The 18,976-nt window shown below is 42.3% G+C and overlaps 2 protein-coding genes and 1 long non-coding RNA gene across 5 annotated transcripts; 1 reads left to right on the top strand and 2 right to left on the bottom strand.

The window, feature by feature from the left end:
* Position 1: 1 nt before the first annotated feature.
* rnf113a (ring finger protein 113A) lies at positions 2–3,764 on the bottom strand. The gene is made up of 10 exons (XM_029437131.1): positions 3,608–3,764; positions 2,530–2,609; positions 2,347–2,445; positions 1,964–2,071; positions 1,480–1,589; positions 1,292–1,398; positions 1,094–1,183; positions 916–1,009; positions 732–838; positions 2–147 (listed from the first exon to the last, which is right to left on the bottom strand). Exons 1-10 carry the CDS (start codon positions 3,711–3,713, stop codon positions 74–76), a joined length of 975 nt encoding a protein of 324 aa, XP_029292991.1. The 5' UTR covers positions 3,714–3,764; the 3' UTR covers positions 2–73.
* A 508-nt stretch (positions 3,765–4,272) lies between these two features.
* rundc3aa (RUN domain containing 3Aa) lies at positions 4,273–17,512 on the top strand. 2 transcript variants are annotated; one of them, XM_029437176.1, is made up of 11 exons: positions 4,273–4,558; positions 12,863–12,990; positions 13,723–13,856; positions 13,985–14,070; positions 14,333–14,422; positions 15,083–15,163; positions 15,241–15,406; positions 15,501–15,658; positions 15,757–15,870; positions 16,030–16,136; positions 16,559–17,512. In XM_029437176.1, the coding sequence occupies exons 1-11, from the start codon at positions 4,452–4,454 to the stop codon at positions 16,699–16,701; spliced, it is 1,314 nt and encodes a 437-aa protein (XP_029293036.1). In that variant the 5' UTR covers positions 4,273–4,451; the 3' UTR covers positions 16,702–17,512. The 2 variants fall into 2 exon arrangements, with proteins under 2 accessions (XP_029293036.1, XP_029293037.1); XM_029437177.1 differs by having other exon boundaries at positions 4,277–4,558; positions 12,863–12,978.
* Positions 6,423–10,162, bottom strand: LOC115011903 (uncharacterized). 2 transcript variants are annotated; one of them, XR_003832615.1, is made up of 2 exons: positions 9,957–10,162; positions 6,423–8,935 (listed from the first exon to the last, which is right to left on the bottom strand). It is a non-coding gene; the product is annotated as an uncharacterized LOC115011903 (long non-coding RNA). The 2 variants fall into 2 exon arrangements; XR_003832616.1 differs by having other exon boundaries at positions 6,423–8,013.
* Positions 17,513–18,976: the final 1,464 nt, after the last annotated feature.

Here is an 18,976-nt window from a genome sequence, read left to right as displayed (position 1 = left end):
GTTAACTGTCTAAAAAGAAAAAGGGTAATTTTATTCCAAATGTACACAGACAAACGCATAACATGCTCAGATGTTACTGATCCTCCTCATCTGATGGCGGCTGGTCTGCGGCGGCAGCATTGCGTTTCTCCATCTTCACCATCAAATCTGGAATAACAGGAAATTAATAGAGGGAACGAGTTGAAGGGAATCATTATGTTGCATTCATCACATGAATTTCTTAGTAGTTTATTTCTAGCGCGTTGACATTCAAACTAAATCATTTGACTGCATAAGAGCTTTTTTGTCATTCCTGTTTAAACCCTGTGTTTCTGCAGCTTGAATATTATTATGTAAATGCACAATAACTCCAGTGCGTTGTAAAGTCTAAAAGTATAACTTTATTGGAAAAAGAAACCATGCACAAATGTTTTTAATCCAACAAAAAATATTCTGCTTCGATCCATGTCGGGTTTAGCTTTTCAAAAACCACATTTTCACTGCAATAAAAACAGTTTGCTCTCCCGCTTGCTGCACGTACCTGACTTTATACAACCACAATACACCCCCTATTTGTGTAGGGTGATGTCATTAAATATGAGGACAGATATTCAAAGCTTCATTTAAAAAAAAAAAAACCCTCAATAGAAGCTTTGAATGTAAAAAAAAAAAAAAAAAAAAGACATTGAGTACAGCCCTGATTCCCCCCCCTTCTCAAAGGTCTGCTTACCCCCTCTCAAAGGTCTGCTTACCTTTAGCAGGGTTGAAAACACCGTTGGTTTGAGTGTTGCACACATAGCACCGCTTGGACTTGCGGTAATGCTGAAGAGCACAGGTTTCGCAGAAGTAGTGCTTACACCTGGGAGACATTTCACTGGTTAACACATTGCAACTGGTAATACACGGTGAAGAAGAAGCCGAGGAAAAGAGGCTTACTTCGTGATGATGGGGTTCTTGAAGGAATCCCTGCAGATGAAGCACTTGAAGGGCAAATCTTCATCGTCACTGCTCACCTCGTAGTTCTCCTCATCTAAATTAAAGTACAGCATTGTTCAGGAAATGTTGACGCAGGCACAAAACAAACCCGGACATGAAATCCGCCTCCTGAACTCACCATTGGCTCCATATCTGCCCTCTTCCAGTTCCCGCTCAATCTGCCAGCCATGTTTGTAGTCCGACCTGTCGTGGAGGAACTTGCAGCTGTCTAATAGCAGAAGAGATGAACACTAACGTGAATGGTCAAGATGTTAAAAGAGTTTTAGTTATTCAACAGATGACTTTGATATTGTATCGGCACAAATCTCACACCCACCTCCAAAACCACAGAACCCAGTCTCCTTGTAGTCTTTGCAGATGTCCGGCTGGTAGTCCCACCTGACTGTGGCTCTCAGGTGTTCAGGGGCTCGGATTGGTCCCTTTCTGTTTATAAAATAATTGTTTCATCACTAATTGATTACAAATTAGAATTCATGGCTGAATACGTCTCGGCTCAGCGCTCACCTGACCATGCCAGAGGAGGCATTGCCCATGGTGGTATCTTTAGGCTTGATGAATTTCTGGTAATTGTTAATTCCGCGGTAGATCTTATCGTCTTCTTTGCCCGTCAGCTCCTGTCGAAGGAGGGAAACAAAAGGATCGTCCAGTCAGTGCGAAACTTTATTATTACCTTCGCCGAGGAGGTTATGTGTTCGGTTTCTGTTTGTGCCTCGACTTGTAGCTTCCAGTCTGAATTATTTGGCAGAAAAACTGTGTGCATAAATTGCTAGTTTTCACCCTAATGAAAAGGTTTGTGAGGAAATATCTAAACAGAGTTGATATTTCAGGTGTGGTGCAGTTATACATCATTTAAAAATCAATTGAGAAATATGTTTGGTTCTATGCCCAAACTGCATATTTAACAAGAAAACATTGTTTAAATGTAAAAAGAAACACTTCTAAATGTAGATTCAATTGTAACATTTAGCAAATGTGTAATCTTCTTTACCTCTTGGATTTTCTGACTCCTCTCAAAGATCGCCTGAGCGTCGTTGTCTCTCTCGGTGTCCAGCTCGTATGTAGCCGTTGCACCCATGTCCTCGGGTCCCTCTGCTTTCTTGTTTGGGGCAAGATTGAGCGAATAGCAGAAAGTGAGAAATATTTCTAGTCAACAGATCGTGGCTTCACAACAACAACAACAACAACAACAACAAACATGGATGCAGATGGAGAACACTCAGCAGCTCCAGTAGCTGGAGGTTACTTACTTTGCTCACAACAGAGAAATGTGCTTCTCCTTCACTTTCCCTGACAGGAGGATTCAAACCATTGCACTTTATGGTTCCTGTCTCTCTTATAAAAATGCAATAAGAAAGAAAAGTCTCAACTCACTGCCGATCGTGTGGACTTGTAAGCAACAGTGACCTTCTTCTGCTCTTTTTCTCCTTCATTTTCACTGGACGATGCTTCATCTCTCTCCACCTTCTTTGTCTGAACAGGGACAAGACCAGGGTCAGGCTTTCCACACTATTAAATATTATTTTAAAAGTGGATTTTAAATTATTATTATGGTACCTTTTGAATCATGGGGTTATCTCGAGTGTCTCTCTTTCCCCTTCTGACAACAGAGCACTGGTCCTCATCACTGTTTCCATCTGAAAAAAGAACAAGTTGAACTTATTGTTTGCATCTTGTCTTTAAGTCTAAAGCTGTTCTCTATATATGGCAAAAACGTTTTATAGCAACCATTCAAGCCCACAAGGCTGACACTAGACCTGCCAATTTCCAGTACTGTACTTAGGTACAAATTTGAGGTACTTAACTTAATATGCATTAAATAAAATCCCCCTTGGATGAGCTGGAAAACGCATCGTCACAAAGCTGAAAACAGAGCTGTTTTCTGAGCTCATGAATAGTTGACTTTTCAGAGAAATGAACATATGATGATCTTATTGAATATGATGCATTGCTGTAGATTAAATTACCTAACAGTGTATAAAAGGAGTTAACATTTGCACACGTAAACATCTACAGCAGTAAAATGCAACATACACATTGAGGCAGCAGTAATAATAATCCACAAACATCACACATAATAGTAACACACTGACAGGGGACATTTTACTGCACAATGAATCATTTTATTTATACTTACATACTTTTAATTAAGTATGGTTTTGTATGCAGGGCTATTGCTTGTACTGGAGTAGTTTCAGTGTGTTATTTGTACTTTTACTTAAGTAAAGGTTTTGAATGCTTCACCTACGCTAATGTTTTTATTATTGAACTCTCAATCCACAAAATTCAGGGTGCGCAAAAATGTCATAACTCTTAGAATTCCGAGGGAGCTTGAATGCAGCACAAATGAGGGAACTGTTTTTTAACAGCGACGAAAATGTTCACAACCTCAGAAACCCACAGTTTGCAGCGTTACACTCATTTGTTCGGTTCATTTGATTATTTTCAGGTAAATGTCGATGTTATTATTAAAGACAGACATACAATAACACACAAACACTCGCCAGTTAACGTTAAGCTAACGTAGTTTGTGTGTTGACATTTCAGAACCGTTGACAAAGCCACAACGTAATCAGCACAGGGGATTCTCCTCCTGAAAAACACAGGAAACATTAGCAACATTATAAATTACTACCTTTGTCGCTGTCGCTCGCTTTTCTCTTTCGTCCGTGGAATTTCTTTGTAGATTTTTTGAACAGAAAAGTGCAAGGACCCGCTTTTGGTTCTTCAGACTCCGCCATCTTCCTTCACTGCCAGTGCCGATGTGTGCCGCCGCCACAGCGCCCCCTAGTGTCTAGGGGTATTTGCTTAGTGGCCCCCTGCTGGTCAAAAGGAGAATAATTACTGTTCATAATTAATATATTCTAAAACAAAATATATTCTAAATATTAATAAATTAAATGAGTTTGAATGTATTTAAATTAAATTGAAACATTACATTTAATTAATTTCAATTTAATGTATTTTCTTCTCACAGAAGACACATTTCCATTCAGTTTATGGATTGTTGCATAGAATAGATTAGACTTTTTTTTTGTAGCTTTTCTTTTATTAAAACACAAATGCACAGGAGAACTGAACCACCATTCACCAGGGCAACCTGGTGTACGAGTATGCAGAAGTACGTGAAGGCATCGTTTCTCTCAGCTGTGCCAAGTGAATGACGTACGCTGAATAAAACCGGAAATCAAAAGTATCATTATTAGAAATAAAAGTATCAATATTCTGCAATCAGCACAGCAGAACGAAAATAAATTAGGTAGATTGTATTTTGAAAGTTCCAACCGGAACTTGTACATTTGATCATCTCTGGCTTGACGCTGATCGCCGCTGTTCTGTCCTCCTGTCTCCTCCTCCAGCAGCAGCAGCATCCGTGGCTCCCCACAGAGGACAGTGGGTGTTTGTAGGACACTGGGCCCGTGGAGGGAGGGGTCCTGGCCTGGGCACGGATCCCGAAGAGGCCCCGGGGCCGCCGCTGGATGGAGTCGGGCTGCATTCACACAGCAATGGCTATGGGTCTGACATCGAAAAAGGCGTCTGCTCGGAGCGTCGGTGTGGAGCGGAAAAACCTCATCACGGTTTGCAGGTATACATCACGACACCGTCGATTTACAGCATTTTCTGCAAGTGCCAGTCCCTGCATGCTGTTAAATTCACAATTGTAATAATATGTCCACAAGGGAGTATGTTTATTAATTCCTGGGGTGAAACAGCGGGCAGCAGGACTACAAATATATTCAAAATAATGCAGACAGCCGCATCAATTTCTAGAAATGCTAGGGATGAACTGGAGGCAGGTGCATGTTCACCTTCACATACCCCTGCCATCACACGCTGCTGTAGACCTATAATATCTCCTCAATCTTCAACGTGTAGCTCTATGGATGATATCTTTGGTGTGACATTTATGCAGGATCTCTAACATCTCTCAGAGGAATGTCTGTTTTTAACAGGTTGACACACCTGCTTGATTTTTATCTGTATTGATAAATACAGCTACAAAAAACCAAACAGACTAGTGGCTAATATTGTTTATAATACAACAGCCAACAGCAGGTTTCCTCCTCCATCACTGTGAGGTTGAGTGCCTGAATGGGACAAGGGCATTGGGAGCAGAGCAAGGACTCCTCCCCCATCAGTGGCCATCAGCCTACACAGTACAGTACGTGCTTATAGACTGTGGTGTGCAGTTTCATAAATCACTGTCTTGTGCAGCGTTCAGAGCGGTTAGTGCTGTAAACTCACGTGCACCAGAGAGCTGAGAGGAACTTTAACTCATCTGATGTAAATTACATTTCTCTGATTTAGTATTGTTACTCTGCGAGACATCCTTCACGGTGGTGTCATGTTGTCATTTCTATGCACGTTTTAAGTCCTCTGTTGTGTATCTTAGTATAATGTGTAGTTTCCAACCTTTTTGTCATGTGACCCTCCTAAAATGTAGAAATTGCAGGTTGAGACTTCAGTGTGGACGTGATTGGGGAGTAGTTTGACCAAAGAGAACCTTATTTTGTGTAAAATAAATATATATATTTCATTCTTATCTCTTCAATCATCTCGTGACCTTCACATTTGTTTTGCGACCCCTCAGGTAGGAAACCCCTGATCTAGTCTTATATAGTGTTAAGTGTGCTTAAAATCTATTGTAGTATTTCTATAAATATCCTTTTTGGGACTAAACCGTCTCTGAGGGACTCAATAATATAATATTAGTGACGACCTTTTCCTGTTTTATGGTGTTTAGTGTAATACACATACATACATAATGTTTTTTATTAATAATTCTACAGTTTCACTCTTAAATTAATCACATTTTAACCTCCAGATGCTTTGTTTGATATTATATGCAGATTTTTGAACTGCACATAAACTGTCATGAATGATACTCCAGAAAACACATATTCATTATTATTGTCTCAGTGTTGTTTATATATAGTAATGTTTTATTTTCATATTGTTACAACACTCCAACTCTGACTTAAAATCTAACAATTATTTTCATTATCAGCTAATCTGCTGATTATTTTCTTGATTAATTTGTAATCTGTTTAGTCTATAAAATGTCAAAAGAAATACTAAAATATAAGTATCTTCATAGAGCAGCTGATAGATCTATTTTATTCTGACCTTATTATGCTTTATAGTACTTTTATATTCCGTGATATCACCACAGACTTGTAGGAAAATGACAGTTTTACTTTGATACTTTCATATTGCTCTTATAAAATGTATTATAGCATCGCTATGGGTTTTGAATTGTAAATTGACTATAGTAATAAATAGAACCTCAGACAGGGACGTAATTATTTTTGTCGAGTGTGCAGATGTTCTGCCAAAGTGACGTCATGCGTCCACATCTTGCTCTTGCCTCCTTTCTGTTTTATCTCCTCCCTTATTCCCCGTGACCGTGCATAGTCCCAAACTAAAAAAAGACAAAGTCCAGACTCTCAAATAGACACACAATCAAGCGTTTTTATTCCAGTACCTTTCTCTTCAAGGTCCTGTCTGCATTTTAGTGACACGTACAGTGAAGCAAAACACACAACGTCACACAGAGCGTGCCCGCAAAGAAAGAAAAGTTCTCACAATGGACTTACAACACAGAGAAAGATTAGGAACAAAAACACTGTTGTTTTCAGGTTTTCCTGAGCGTGCTAAAACCAATTTAATAATTTAAGCCTTTTAATGACAAACACACAGGACGAGACAGAAATAAATCTCAAACAGCTTTCCATCAGTAATGCGTACTACACTGTTTCGGACATTGATTAGGTTCAGTATGGAGGGCAACTTCTTCCAGGCGTGTCTGTGTCTCTGCATCTCCTCTTTCATCACGTTTCTGACCTTTTTATTTAAAAAAAGAAAAATGTTTTTCTTCTTGATGTCATTCTGGTCAGAGTTGATTCAAGTAGTCAAAGGTTGTTCGTACAGTCTCTTTGGAGAGAGATCCTGAATCAGCAGTGGCTGTGCATTAAAGCAGACTGGGCGTCATGTTGGTGCAGGATACAGGATCCAGGCTCTGTTGTGCTGCTGAGACGCAGCTACTTCCACAGCTTGAGCTGCTGCCTGGCTACAGGAACTAAGCTGACGTTAGTGTTAGATTAGTGCAGGCCAAGCCTTTATTTTTCCCCCCCCTAATACATTTAAGTGTATATATAAAGTCTGACCACTTTTCCCTCACTGTCACATCATACACGTTTAAAACACAATCAGCACACACACAGAGATTAACATTTCATAACAAGTTGTTTGATGTAGTTATGTCTTTTTGAGGGACTTCAGAGAAGGGATCTGTGTCTGTTACCGGGGGGGTCATAACAAAGACAAACGGGCATCACAGTCCCTTCAAAAGAAAAGAAATGATCTGGCATTAAGTGGGTCACCAGTACCAGGCACAGAGATCTGCTCAATGTTTCAGTGCCTCGTGTTTACAGTGTTAGAAACACATATGTACAGCAATAGACATTTGTGTATAATAAAGGAAAACCTGAACATTTGCACCACCACAGGGAAAAGTTCTGCACTTGTGTCAGGGACTTAAAGATTTAAAATGTATACTAATGGCAGAGAGACAGAATGAAAGAGAGGTAAGGTGAGGAAGTCAATATTCAGACACTTTTGAGTTTTGTTTCTTCACGACTTCAGATCTCCGTTTTAACCCTGATGATTTTAGCTGCAATGTTTTTGTTTTTTTTAACCCAACAAAATCAGAACATCCATATGTGCTTCGTCTTAATGGCTTTGAAGAGACTTGGTGTTAATCATGTCCACAGTGTCATCGTGATCTACTATATCTCTGTGCTGTTGCCACTAGCAACAGGTTTTATTTGAACATGTCAGGCTTTCTACAGTCAGCGGCAATTCATATCCAACTCCAATTTGTTCATCTGAGCCGAAATATTGTTATCAGTCACACGGCAATTTGTTTTGTTTTTGGACTGTAATGTTTCAAATGCGCTGTTTTGTTGCTTTAGTGTGACTAAGAGCTGTCATGCCATCGTCCGCAGCTGGAGGAGCGGTGTTGGCGTGGACACGGTGAACCTAAGAAAACATAGATAAGATGAGTGAGACTTGACAGGTTCCATGTAAGGTGTTCTCCCTTCAGCTGCTTCCTGTAAACATAAGGAGCAGGGGAGGGAAAGGAGGGAGGGCGGCGATGTGCTGCGTCTTGGCTGAGGGTTGTGCTCTTCCGGGGCAGTGGCGGCTCGAGAGGAGAATAAAATGTCCTGTGCTGTAGTAAACACGACCACGTATTCATATCTTGTGGACATGCTTCTGCAAGTGGGTGGTTCTTTGTGCCATTTACCAGCTCTCTCCGTGGCATTCTTTTAAAGGAAAAACATCAACAAATGTGGAATAACATTGTTTTCTACTTTAGTATCTGTGCAGCCTTCGTTTTCATTTGACCTCAATTCCAAAGCTACACTACACACATCAAGTTTGTGTAATTACAGCAGAGGTGTCTGTAGCTTTGTCTAAACATTTGGGCGTCTCTGATCAGCCTACTCTCTCACCACCAATGTCTCTGTGACACCCTATCATTCTTCATTTCACCCCCCTGTCAGGTTCAAACATCTACTTTACACTCTCAGCACTTCTCTGCCCAACACCCTCACTGTCCATCTTGCACATTAATCCCTCGACACCTCCTCTGACCATGAAACACTTTGCCTAGACGCTTATTCACAGATGGGGCCGATGAGAGAGAGAGAGAGAGAGAGACACACCCTGCTGTATCTGCATTTTTAAAAATATTTGTCTATTCAAATTTGGTCCAAATGATCATTCTTCTCTTAACATTTATCAAAGCGCGCAGCATTCTTTATCGTGGCTGTTTGTGCGGCTCCAGAACAGGACAGGACGTCTCCCCCGATGATAAACAACAGCACTGGCTGGTGTTACACAATGCTGCGGCCAGTGAGGAGTCTGCCTGTGTCATCTGATCCTGCTGGTTATGCCAAGACTAAAGAGGGAGACAGAAAGAGGAAGAGGGAGAAAGTGGAAGGAGTCAGGGGAAAAAGGGAACAAAATGAAAGCTGAGAGAGTTAATGTGAAGCTTTGTGTGTTTATATTAGGTGTCACTGCTGATAAATGTCGTTTTGGTGATCCTAGGTGGTGCTGCTGGATCAAACACACTTGTGTAAGTACAGTAGAGGGGTGAGAAAGGAGAACAAGAGGGCATTTCAACAGAGCTGAGAGTGGGCTTGGCGGCGATCCAGGCTGAGTGAGAGGGGGCACAAAAGAAGCTTGTCAGAAGGCCTGCAGTTGTTTTTCAGTGTCAAATCGTACCAAGAGCATTTTGCTATTCCACTCCATCTATTTGCATTTAAGGCATGCCAGCAATTCCCCTTCAGATCAAAGGACTTCATTTAATGTTAAACAATCTGCCGTAATGTTCCTCTTGAGATAACACTGCCACCTTATCGGGTCAAGGAGGCCCTTTTGCAACAGTTGACTTTCTTCTGTTATGATTTTAAATGTTATTACATCAACAAACAGATAGCAATATATCGCTGGTTCCCATACTGGGCCTTGGGAACCACTGGGTTCACTTGGTGTTTTTCCAAGGGTTTGGTACTGCATAACGAGCAATTGCTTGATTTCATACACTTTCATTGGAAGTCTGCACAGATGGCCAGATTTGACGATATGTTTCACATTTTATCTTAAGTTTTAGACAGAATAGACAAAAATCATCTCTTAAACAAAACTTCTTTTCTGATGGGATTCCTTCAGACAAAGTCTTGTCAAAGGAGCCGATCTCTTTGGGGATCTTTAATGTGACAACGATTGTGAATCTCTGTCCCAACACAATATTTGTGCTTACTGGCAAACTGTCGTCACCTCAGTGGATTTGTTTTTAGTTTGTGGGTCATCGTGGAGTACAGCACATAACATCCTGGAGCTCTATCATACCTTGAAACCTGACTGACCTACTTGCTTATACAGATAACATTATGAGACAGAATGTGGATGCCACTGACCTGTTTCCTTGATAAATCCGGCATTGCTCAAAACAAGTCAATGGTCCAAAAATAAATGTAATCCAGTTTTGCCTCTCAATTGGAACAGACCCTGTGCAGATGCTGTAGTGGTGTCCAAATGTTCTCTGTGATGGTGCATCTTTCTTCTTCTTTCGTGTGACATTTTGTACCAGTCCCCCCACCCCTCGATGAGTTCCCCTCTCATCTAGAGTGTCTTGCGCTTGGGGAAGAAGGCTTTCCGAAAAGAGGTGGTGGTGGTGCCTCTGCTGAAGGAGGCACCCCCCAGGGCGATCTTGGTCTTCCCGCTGGTGATGGTGGAAGAGCCCAGAGATGTCGTGCTCCTGCCCCTGGTAATGGAGGAGGCCCCCATGGCAAGCTTGGACTTTCCCCTCTTTATTTGGGTAGTGCCCAGGGTGAGGGCTGTCTTCCCCTCGGTGAAGCTGGTGTTGCCCATTGAGGAGAAGCTCGTCTTCCTGACCCAGATTCGACGACGGGGTTCGGGGCTCACTCGATGCAAAGCATCGCACACTCATGCAGCACGTCCCGCTCTGCCCCTCGGCGGTAATAGTAACATCAGCTACAATCCAGAGCAGACCAGAATGCTAAGCGTGGATAGCGCGACCCCCATGTCGCATAATGCCTTCGTTGAGATGATCGACGTGGGCTCTGGAAGGCCACATACCACCCATGTGTCCCTGTGAATGGACAGAGGCAGCCGTAGGTGGCCACAGCCTATCTGGGGGGGACGGGGACAGTGGAGCGATTGTCCCATCTCCACGACGACACCGGACGGTTGAAGGACACATTGTTGCAAAGGGGGCAATCTGTGGTGACATCACTTTCTTCTGAGCCATTGTTCCCTATAGCCTCTGATTGTAGGACATAGCCTCTGTGTACGGCTGTATATACCGTATGTGAAATGAGTGGCACAGTGTCACATTTGATAAAAGAAAGGATGAATATGTTCATGTTCTCCACATGTAGTTGGTGCTTTGATGTGCACCCCTTCTGTTTTTGTGTCCCTCTTCAGTATGGGTGTGGTTCCTTCAGTTGGTGTTTGCTACCCATTTTTGTGTCCTTGCTGAACTCTTTGCATCTCGTCATCATCCAGCATTTGAGTCTTTAATTTCTACCATTTATGTTGTTAAGTTCATATAATATCTCACACAAACTTAGGTCTTTTTTTACAAAACAATCAAGCCAAGCAGTGTTTAGACATGTTACTTTTATAAGCATTGTTACATTACAGTTTTGTAGTTTGAAACTGTGTTTTCTGGTGGAAATATGGTTAAAGAAATGCAGACAATCAACCAATCAAATGCAGTCTGCACACAAATAGCAAATTTGTACCAAAGATGTGTTGATGGCTGTACATGCACAATAAACAGGAGAACAGTGCTGATGAAACACACACACACACACTCTCTTGTGTCTCTCCACATACATCCCACACAGCTGTTTCACACTTTCCCTCCCTGCCATGTCGACACACCATAAACATCATCTCATCGCTGTCACATTTGCATAACACGCTCAGCATTAGATCTGCAACTCACTAAGCACTTTCTTACTTGGGGAATCCACCTTGCACACATAGGTAGCATATGATGTCACACATTGATCACAAACATAGCAACTTTTTCTTTCTTTTTTTATTATTAATACTACTGACCTGCTAAAACTGAGCAGATAGACATATCCTTGGGTTTTTTAAGGGTGTGGAGGAATCATGTGTGAAAATCCCAGTAGATGTTGCTGTGCGTTTCTTTGCCCCTGATGAGGGTGGTTTTGATCACAGACACAGACTTGGTCCCATGGGTGAAGGTCAGAGTGGTGAGAGAGCTCGTGGTCTCCCCTCGTGTAACCGAGGTTTTGCCCACCGCTATGTTGGTGTTGCCCAAAGATATGGTGGTTCTGTTGCAGGAGATTGAGGATTTTCCCCAGCAGATGGCATACTTAGTCCTCAGGATGGAAACCTTGCCTTTGGTGAAAGAGGTCTTGCTTGACAAGTATGTGGTTTTCCACTCATTGTTAGAGTCTTTTTTGGACTGCTTGGCTGCTTTTGGTGTCTTAGCACCAGCTTCAGGGGTCCTTTCCATCTAGTTGTTCCTGCGCTTGGACATCAAGGCTTTGCGGAAGGAGGTGGTTGTCGTTCCCCGGCTGAAGCTGGCCCGTCCCAGAGCCACAGTCGTCTTTTGCCTTTCGATGGTGGAGTCTCCCATGGAGGTGGTGGTCACTCCCCTGAAGATGGAGGAGTTTCCCATAGCTACTGTAGTCTTTCCCCTAGCTATGGAGGTGCTTCCCACTGCCATGGCAGTCTTGCCCTCGGTGATGCTAGTGTTGCCCATTGAAGCGGAGGCAGTCAGCCGGAGCTCGTGCCTGGATGCTGGCTCCTAACATGAAAGCTGCATAACTGCCTGTGGTTCGGTAGGGTTGAAAGCGAAACTAAAGCTGCGGCAGTGGCTGCCCTAAATAGATCAGACCACCATGTATAGATGAGGGGGAGGGAATTATTTGATTATTCTTTGAAGCTGGCCGGTCCCTCAGAGAGACAAGACCCAAAGGGACCTCAAAGCACAGCGTGCACAAAGGCTGAAAAGACAGGGGGTTAATTGTGTTGTTTTCATGATAACACTGCAAAGCACTGAAGGGGTACATTGTGCAGTACACAAGACAATTGGGGTGACCTCAGTGTGATAAGATGGCGTGGTTCCCAAAAAAAACCAGAAGAAACCCTCCTCCCCGCTATTGTTGCAGGATTTAAATACAGTACTACATTTGTCTGCTTGGATACAGTAAACCGCGGCACACAACCAACAGAAAGTTCAAATCCTTCACATATGCAGAGTAGAATTTCTGCATTGTCTTGTTTGACTAATTCCTCTTTCTGTGTGCTTCTATTTCAGATTCTCTGTAAAGACTCTCCTAGAAAAGTACACAGCAGAGCCCATAGACGACTCATCCGAGGAGTTTATTAACTTTGCCGCCATTTTAGAGCACATCCTCAGCCACCGCTTCAAAGGTAACACTGCAGGTAACATACGGCTCAGGAAAAGATAGACAGATCAGTTCATAGGGCTTTGAATCTATTAACAAGACATTACACACTTAGATGTGTAAGATTTAATATGAAACTGGAATACCAATCCACTGCATAGATTATACTGTAGACCAGGTGTGTCAAACATGCGGCCCGGGGGCCAAAACCGGCCCGCCAGAGGGTCCAGTCCGGCCCGCTGGATGCAAAGTGTAGAAATTAGTTGTTTTGATCATAAAGTAAAATACTGTTCCAGATACCTGCGACACAATGTGTTGTGCCTTTGTAGACACACTGATCTGTACGTTGTAACACACACGTGTAAATGATAACCTGAGGCACAATGTTGTTGAAATTGCTCCTTTTTTTCTTAAGAAATTTCAGGTTCATAATGATTTGTAAAAAGATAGTTCATTAAATTTGAACATTTTCAGAATGTACTTGTATTTGTTTGCACTAAAACGAAGGGAAACATTTGGAGTTGTCGTTATTTACAGGTTATTATGCTGTGATCTTACTGGTCCGGCCCACTTGAGATCAAATTGTGCTGCATGTGGTCCCTGAACTACACCCCTGCTGTAGACATTACAAATGAAACTAAATTATATTATTATCAAAAGGGTTCAAATGTGTATGATGATACAGTGAGCTGCACTGTTGCCGTGGTTGCACTCTTGCAGTGTGTCCTGTTGTCATGTGATTCATTGCTGTGTTTTAATCTTGTACCAGGTTCAGGAAGCTGGTTCAGCTCAGATGGACAGCGCAGTTTCTGGGAATATATCCGGCTGGCGTGCAGTAAGTTGCAGAACAACTGCATCGCCAGCATCGAAAACATAGAGAACATCAGCACATCACGAGCCAAGGCAAGGATATTTGTATGCAGAACTGTGTGTGTATGTGTGTGTATGTGTGTGTGTGTGTGTGGGGCATTGCAAGAGAGAGCAGCAAAGAAAGCCCTCTGTTCCTACTCAATTCTCGTGTTGTCCTACAGGGGCGTGCATGGATTCGAGTGGCGCTGATGGAGAAACGTCTGTCGGAATATGTGTCCACTGCTCTGAGGGACACAAAAACAACCAGGTCAGACTCGTGATTTAAAGGGACAATCGTCAATTTTTGTGACACCTGCTGCAGAGATGTTTCACCTTCATGGTGGCTATGTCTGTTCATGCTAATCACGCAGTTTCAAAGTAAAAGTAAAAGACACTACTTTCTTTGAGGAAAGTACATGCCTGCTCCAGATGTTTAGCATCAAATAAACCATAAAATGCAGGTAGAGTCGCCGCTGTATCAGTAATATGTCTTAAAGTTCGGAGATGATAACCACCTCTTCACCTGACAGGAGGTTCTATGACGATGGAGCCATCATGCTGAGAGAGGAAGCTCAAGTCCTGACTGGCATGCTGATTGGACTGAGTGCCATTGACTTCAGGTGAAGACGCACTCTGCGTACTCTGATTTACAGTCTTTAAATATATAGTACATGCACCGGTACCCCCCCAGGCTTTTTTTTTTAAACAACACAGTTATCATATTGTACTGAAATGATTAGGTATTTCAAACCTATTTTTTAAAATTATTTTTTAATATAAATATATGAAATAAATATAAATATTTTATATTTTCTGACCTCATGTAGCCTACATTTATAACTCCTATATTTAGTAACTCTGTTAAGGTATCATTAGGTAGTGTGTATTCATGAATAATACATTGTGATAAGATGTGTATGTCATTTCTCATGTTTAATGTATTACTGTTTCAATTATGTAAGTGAAAGTATGGCTGGCACATGTGCAGCACTAGAGGGGCACTCGGAGAGCGCAGACCTCCGCCAAGGCTGTTTCCATAAGTGAAAAATATTGTATCCGACCTGTGATTCATATCCGCTACATATATCCATTGGTTTTTCATTATCCCATGCTACACCCGTTTCTTACTGACAAACCAACAAACAAATAATAGGTAATAAAAAGGGCCATTAAATATTTTTTGCGCATGTGGCTTCCTTACTACGTTTGAATACATTGATGTTTACTGAGTCTACTTACACACACTCTTCAGGTTAGTATGTGTCTCTGTTTCTGTGCAGTTTTTGCCTGAAGGGGGAGACTCTGGATGGGAAATCCTCAGCTGTGATTGACTACACACCTTACCTGAAGTTCACTCAGAGGTAAGACAGATCCCGTCACTCTGATTTTTCACATTTGTGTGCACGTGCCGCAACACTGTCGCCTCTCTGCCGCGTAGTTACGACTACCTGAGTGACGAGGAGGACCGTCGCAGTGTGGACAGCAGTAACAGCGAGGAGAGTGTGCCCGAGCATCCCTACATCCCTCTGGTGACCGACGAGGAGAGCTGGAGCAACAAGTGTCGCAAGATGGAGCAGAGGTTTAAGATCGTCTATGCCCAGAAGGTGACGTATGACAGCTGCTAAAACCCAAAGTTAATGCTGTTTATAATTCTTGTTTTTCACTCTGGGCTTCTACACACATAAATCACTGTCGCAGGGTTATCTGGAGGAGCTGGTGCGCCTGCGGGAGTCGCAGCTGAAGAATGTGGAGACGGAGAACAAGCGTCTGAGAGCCAAGGTGGAGGAGCTGGCGGTCCAGAGCCAACAGGAGAAGAAGGAGCTGGAGGCCGTCGTGCTCGAGCTCCAGGAACAACTGTGAGAAACACACACCTTCACATTTACCTAATTAACAAGCTCCAACTAAAAACATGTGTTTCTTTCTAAAACATATGTGCGCTCTGTGCTTCATGCAGCTCTGCCCTCATGCCCTGTGACACATCCCATCTGGCTAAAGATCTTTCCATCCCGCTGGTCAACCAGTGGTCCACTATCCCAAACAACCGGGGTGATGTCAAGCTTTTCCGCAGGTACATGAAAAGCATGTGTTTCTGAATTTGTTTGGAATTCATAAATCTAAATATATGACCCCTTTGGGAAATAACACATCTATAAGCAGATGCTTATCGATGCAATAAATGCTCAGACCTGCAGGTATTTGTGCTATCATGATGTTGTTATCCATCCAGGAGGAGTTTCCACAGTTTGGAGCTTCTTTCTGCTGAAGTCAGTCTAAACTCTGACCCCCAGAGGACTGATGGGAGACAGAACGGAGACGCTTCTTGGACTTCAGCAGGTAACAACACTTTTCACTGCTACTACATTCATCACAACAGATTCACTGCAGCCTTTAAATGTGCAGGGATTTGTAGGAGGTTGGAAACAATGTCGGGAAATGTTTTAGTTGTATTCTATCTGATATTAGTGCAAGTTTGTGTGTGTATAAAGGTGTATGTGTGGAATGTACGTACTTCTGGACATTCTCCTTTCTATACTCCAGTATAGAAAACATTTCTTCTTGAGTAGGAATGTATTTGCACTCTTTCCACAGCTGTATAAAAGCCCTTCAGAGGCAGCCACCCATGCACATGTACATACATACTCATACAAAGGCAGGCTTGATGGCTGTTTATGGTGTTTCATGTGGGCAGCTTGAAGTATGTACGGTCAGAGGCTTAGTTTTATTGTGCTTTTTCTCCTCTGTTTTTGTCCCCGTAGGGAAAGACAACACTCCCTCCATGCTGGGTCTGTGTGGCTCTCTGGCCTCTTTACCAAGCTCCAGGTCCCTAGCCAGCCTCAAGTCCAGTGAGTGTTTGGTCAACATCAGCACTGAACCCAGCCCTGCGCTAACTCCCAGCTAGGAGCTGCAGACCGACAACAACAACAACAACAACAACAGAGATTTAACCCCCAGCCTGTCCGCCTGGTGATGCTGCGTTGACCATAAGCCCGTTCAAAACCCTTCTCCCAGCCACAATGCACCAAGACCATCAACAGCTCCATGAGAAAGTCACGATACCATCTCTGGATTTTTGTAGCCATGAGAGTGAAGTTATCATGAAGCTAAAAGGATCCATCTCTTTTGGTTCTTTCCCTTCTCCTCGCCTTATCTGCTCGACTCCTCTCACACTCTCCCACAATCACTTTGTACTATCTGTGAATTCCTTCATCCAAGATCATGCAAACTCCTTCCAGACCTTTCCCCAAAGCATCCATTTATTTCCTTCAATTGTATTCCCATCTCTTCTTCCTTTATGGCATTCGTCTGTGTGTTCGCGCGCCTCAATTTACTTGGCAAAATGTAACCAAAACAGCACTTGCAGCTCTTTGGATGCAGCCCCTCGCAAATGGAGATGTGATGATCATCTTAAAAGATACAGATTATACATATAAAGTAGAGGATGGGTCCTCACGGTGACATAGCATTGAGAAGTATGTTTTACGGGTGTGAGTGAACTGTATCTGGGGTCTGCCACCCCTGAACGTGCATATCATTCCTGCTTGAGTAATCAAAACACTGTTTAAATATGTGCAGCTATTTATTCAATCTATCAAATCTTAAGCAACCACATATTTTGATTTTATCCAATACAGCAGTATGTTCTTTTTACACATATACTTTGGATTATTTTTTCTTAGTTTTCTGTTGCAATAAACTGCCTTTTTCCATTACGTGTGTCTGTTTGTGTAAGTCGCAATGTTATTGAGATTAATGTTTGTCATTTTGGAGAAACAGCAAGATGATGCCAAAAGATGGGATTTTTATTCTTATTCAAATATTATAATTGAATTTTTCCCACTTTTATGCAAATACAAAACTTAATACACAAAAGATAACACTAGCAATGATTTTTAATGGTTCTAAAACAAGAGGTTAAGGAGAGGGGCAGGGAGCAGCCAGTTGCATGGGACACGTGCTCTGGCTCCATCTTGTGGTTTAACATTAAAGTGTAACATATTGCATGAATGTCCGAAATGCTTATTAATTCCTAAGAACAAACTGAGTTCCTTTGAGGGAAAAGTTATAGGAAGCTAAATTATAAAACATAAGATCAATTTAATTACATTTTAAGCAACTAGGTCAGGTTTGACGACACAAAGATTTCCTCCAGACGGATGAAAATATTCTTTGAGTGACTGCAGACTTAACGTTTCAGTTGCAAGCACCCATCCCGCTAAAGTGTCCATTGTCAAAATGCTGAGGCCCCAACCACATATGGCTGCAATTGTATAACATACCATGACCTCTGACCTCCTCATGAAGAAGGGAGAAAATCGTAACAGTAACAGAATCAGGATGTTGTCGGTTTCTATGTTCGTTTCCCCCCAGTTGTTGCTGCTGATTGATCACGGTCTCTGCACTGACAGAGCGTAGAAGAGCGTTACCATGTTGTTCATCGGGGACCTGGCTTGCTTCTCCCTCACTCTCTTAGCCACGGCGCCTTTCAGAGAGCACCACATCCCCCCACTGCCAGCAGAGCAACAGAGAGTGTCAGAATGCTTTATTCATGCTCCTGAAATGGCTGTGTGAAACACCTACACACCCACACAATTCATTTTTCATTATTCTATAATGATATACGTGCTGTAGTGTGTCATGATATAAATTGTTGTACCTTTTAGCCTTTTGGTCATTTTGCAAACAATATTTATACAGTTAGAGTTTAATTTGTGTTTGTGGCTCATGTAGCTAATATATAACTAGTAGAATAATATCCATCAAAGTGAGGAAAGCCACCTAAAATGTCAGAAAATGTGTCCACAACACAAATATATCCAGTCTACTATCATAGAGATGTAAAGAAACCAGAAAATATTCACATTTAAGAAGCTGGAAGTATATTAGTGAAGTTTGGACCTTCTGAGCAACTGTAGTGACCTTAGGGGTCCCTGAACCACACTTTGAAGACCACACGCACACAGCCACACACACTCTGAGCTAGACGTAGGTTTGGACGTGGGTTTGAGGTTTGAAGGGGAGGGGCCATCATGAAAAACAAAATCTCAATAAGTAGATGGGAGCTTTAAGTTTTTTTTTTTTTTTTTGAAGGGGTGTGTGTGTGTGTGTGTGTGTGTGTGTGTGTGGGGGGGGGGGGTAGTCCCTTTAGGAAACAGATGGGTGTGATGACCAATAAG

The sequence above is a fragment of the Cottoperca gobio genome, chromosome 8, assembly GCF_900634415.1.
Source record: "Cottoperca gobio chromosome 8, fCotGob3.1, whole genome shotgun sequence".
NCBI lineage: Eukaryota > Metazoa > Chordata > Actinopteri > Perciformes > Bovichtidae > Cottoperca > Cottoperca gobio.
Note: the sequence above shows the minus strand (reverse complement) of the source record. Positions and strands in the feature narration are given on the sequence as shown.

What these genes read in the sequence shown, in the direction of transcription:
- rnf113a (XM_029437131.1), bottom strand. Translation starts at nt 3,713, where the DNA reads ATGGCGGAGTCTGAAGAACCAAAAGCGGGTCCTTGCACTTTTCTGTTC. An exon ending in ACAAGTCCACACGATCGGCA is followed by an intron (nt 2,072 to 2,346) that starts GTGAGTTGAGAC and finishes GCCCCAAACAAG; the next exon opens with AAAGCAGAGGGACCCGAGGA. An exon ending in GGGCAGATATGGAGCCAATG is followed by an intron (nt 1,010 to 1,093) that starts GTGAGTTCAGGA and finishes ACTTTAATTTAG; the next exon opens with ATGAGGAGAACTACGAGGTG.
- rundc3aa (XM_029437176.1), top strand. Translation starts at nt 4,452, where the DNA reads ATGGAGTCGGGCTGCATTCACACAGCAATGGCTATGGGTCTGACATCG. An exon ending in TCAGCACATCACGAGCCAAG is followed by an intron (nt 13,857 to 13,984) that starts GCAAGGATATTT and finishes GTTGTCCTACAG; the next exon opens with GGGCGTGCATGGATTCGAGT. An exon ending in AGGGACACAAAAACAACCAG is followed by an intron (nt 14,071 to 14,332) that starts GTCAGACTCGTG and finishes TTCACCTGACAG; the next exon opens with GAGGTTCTATGACGATGGAG.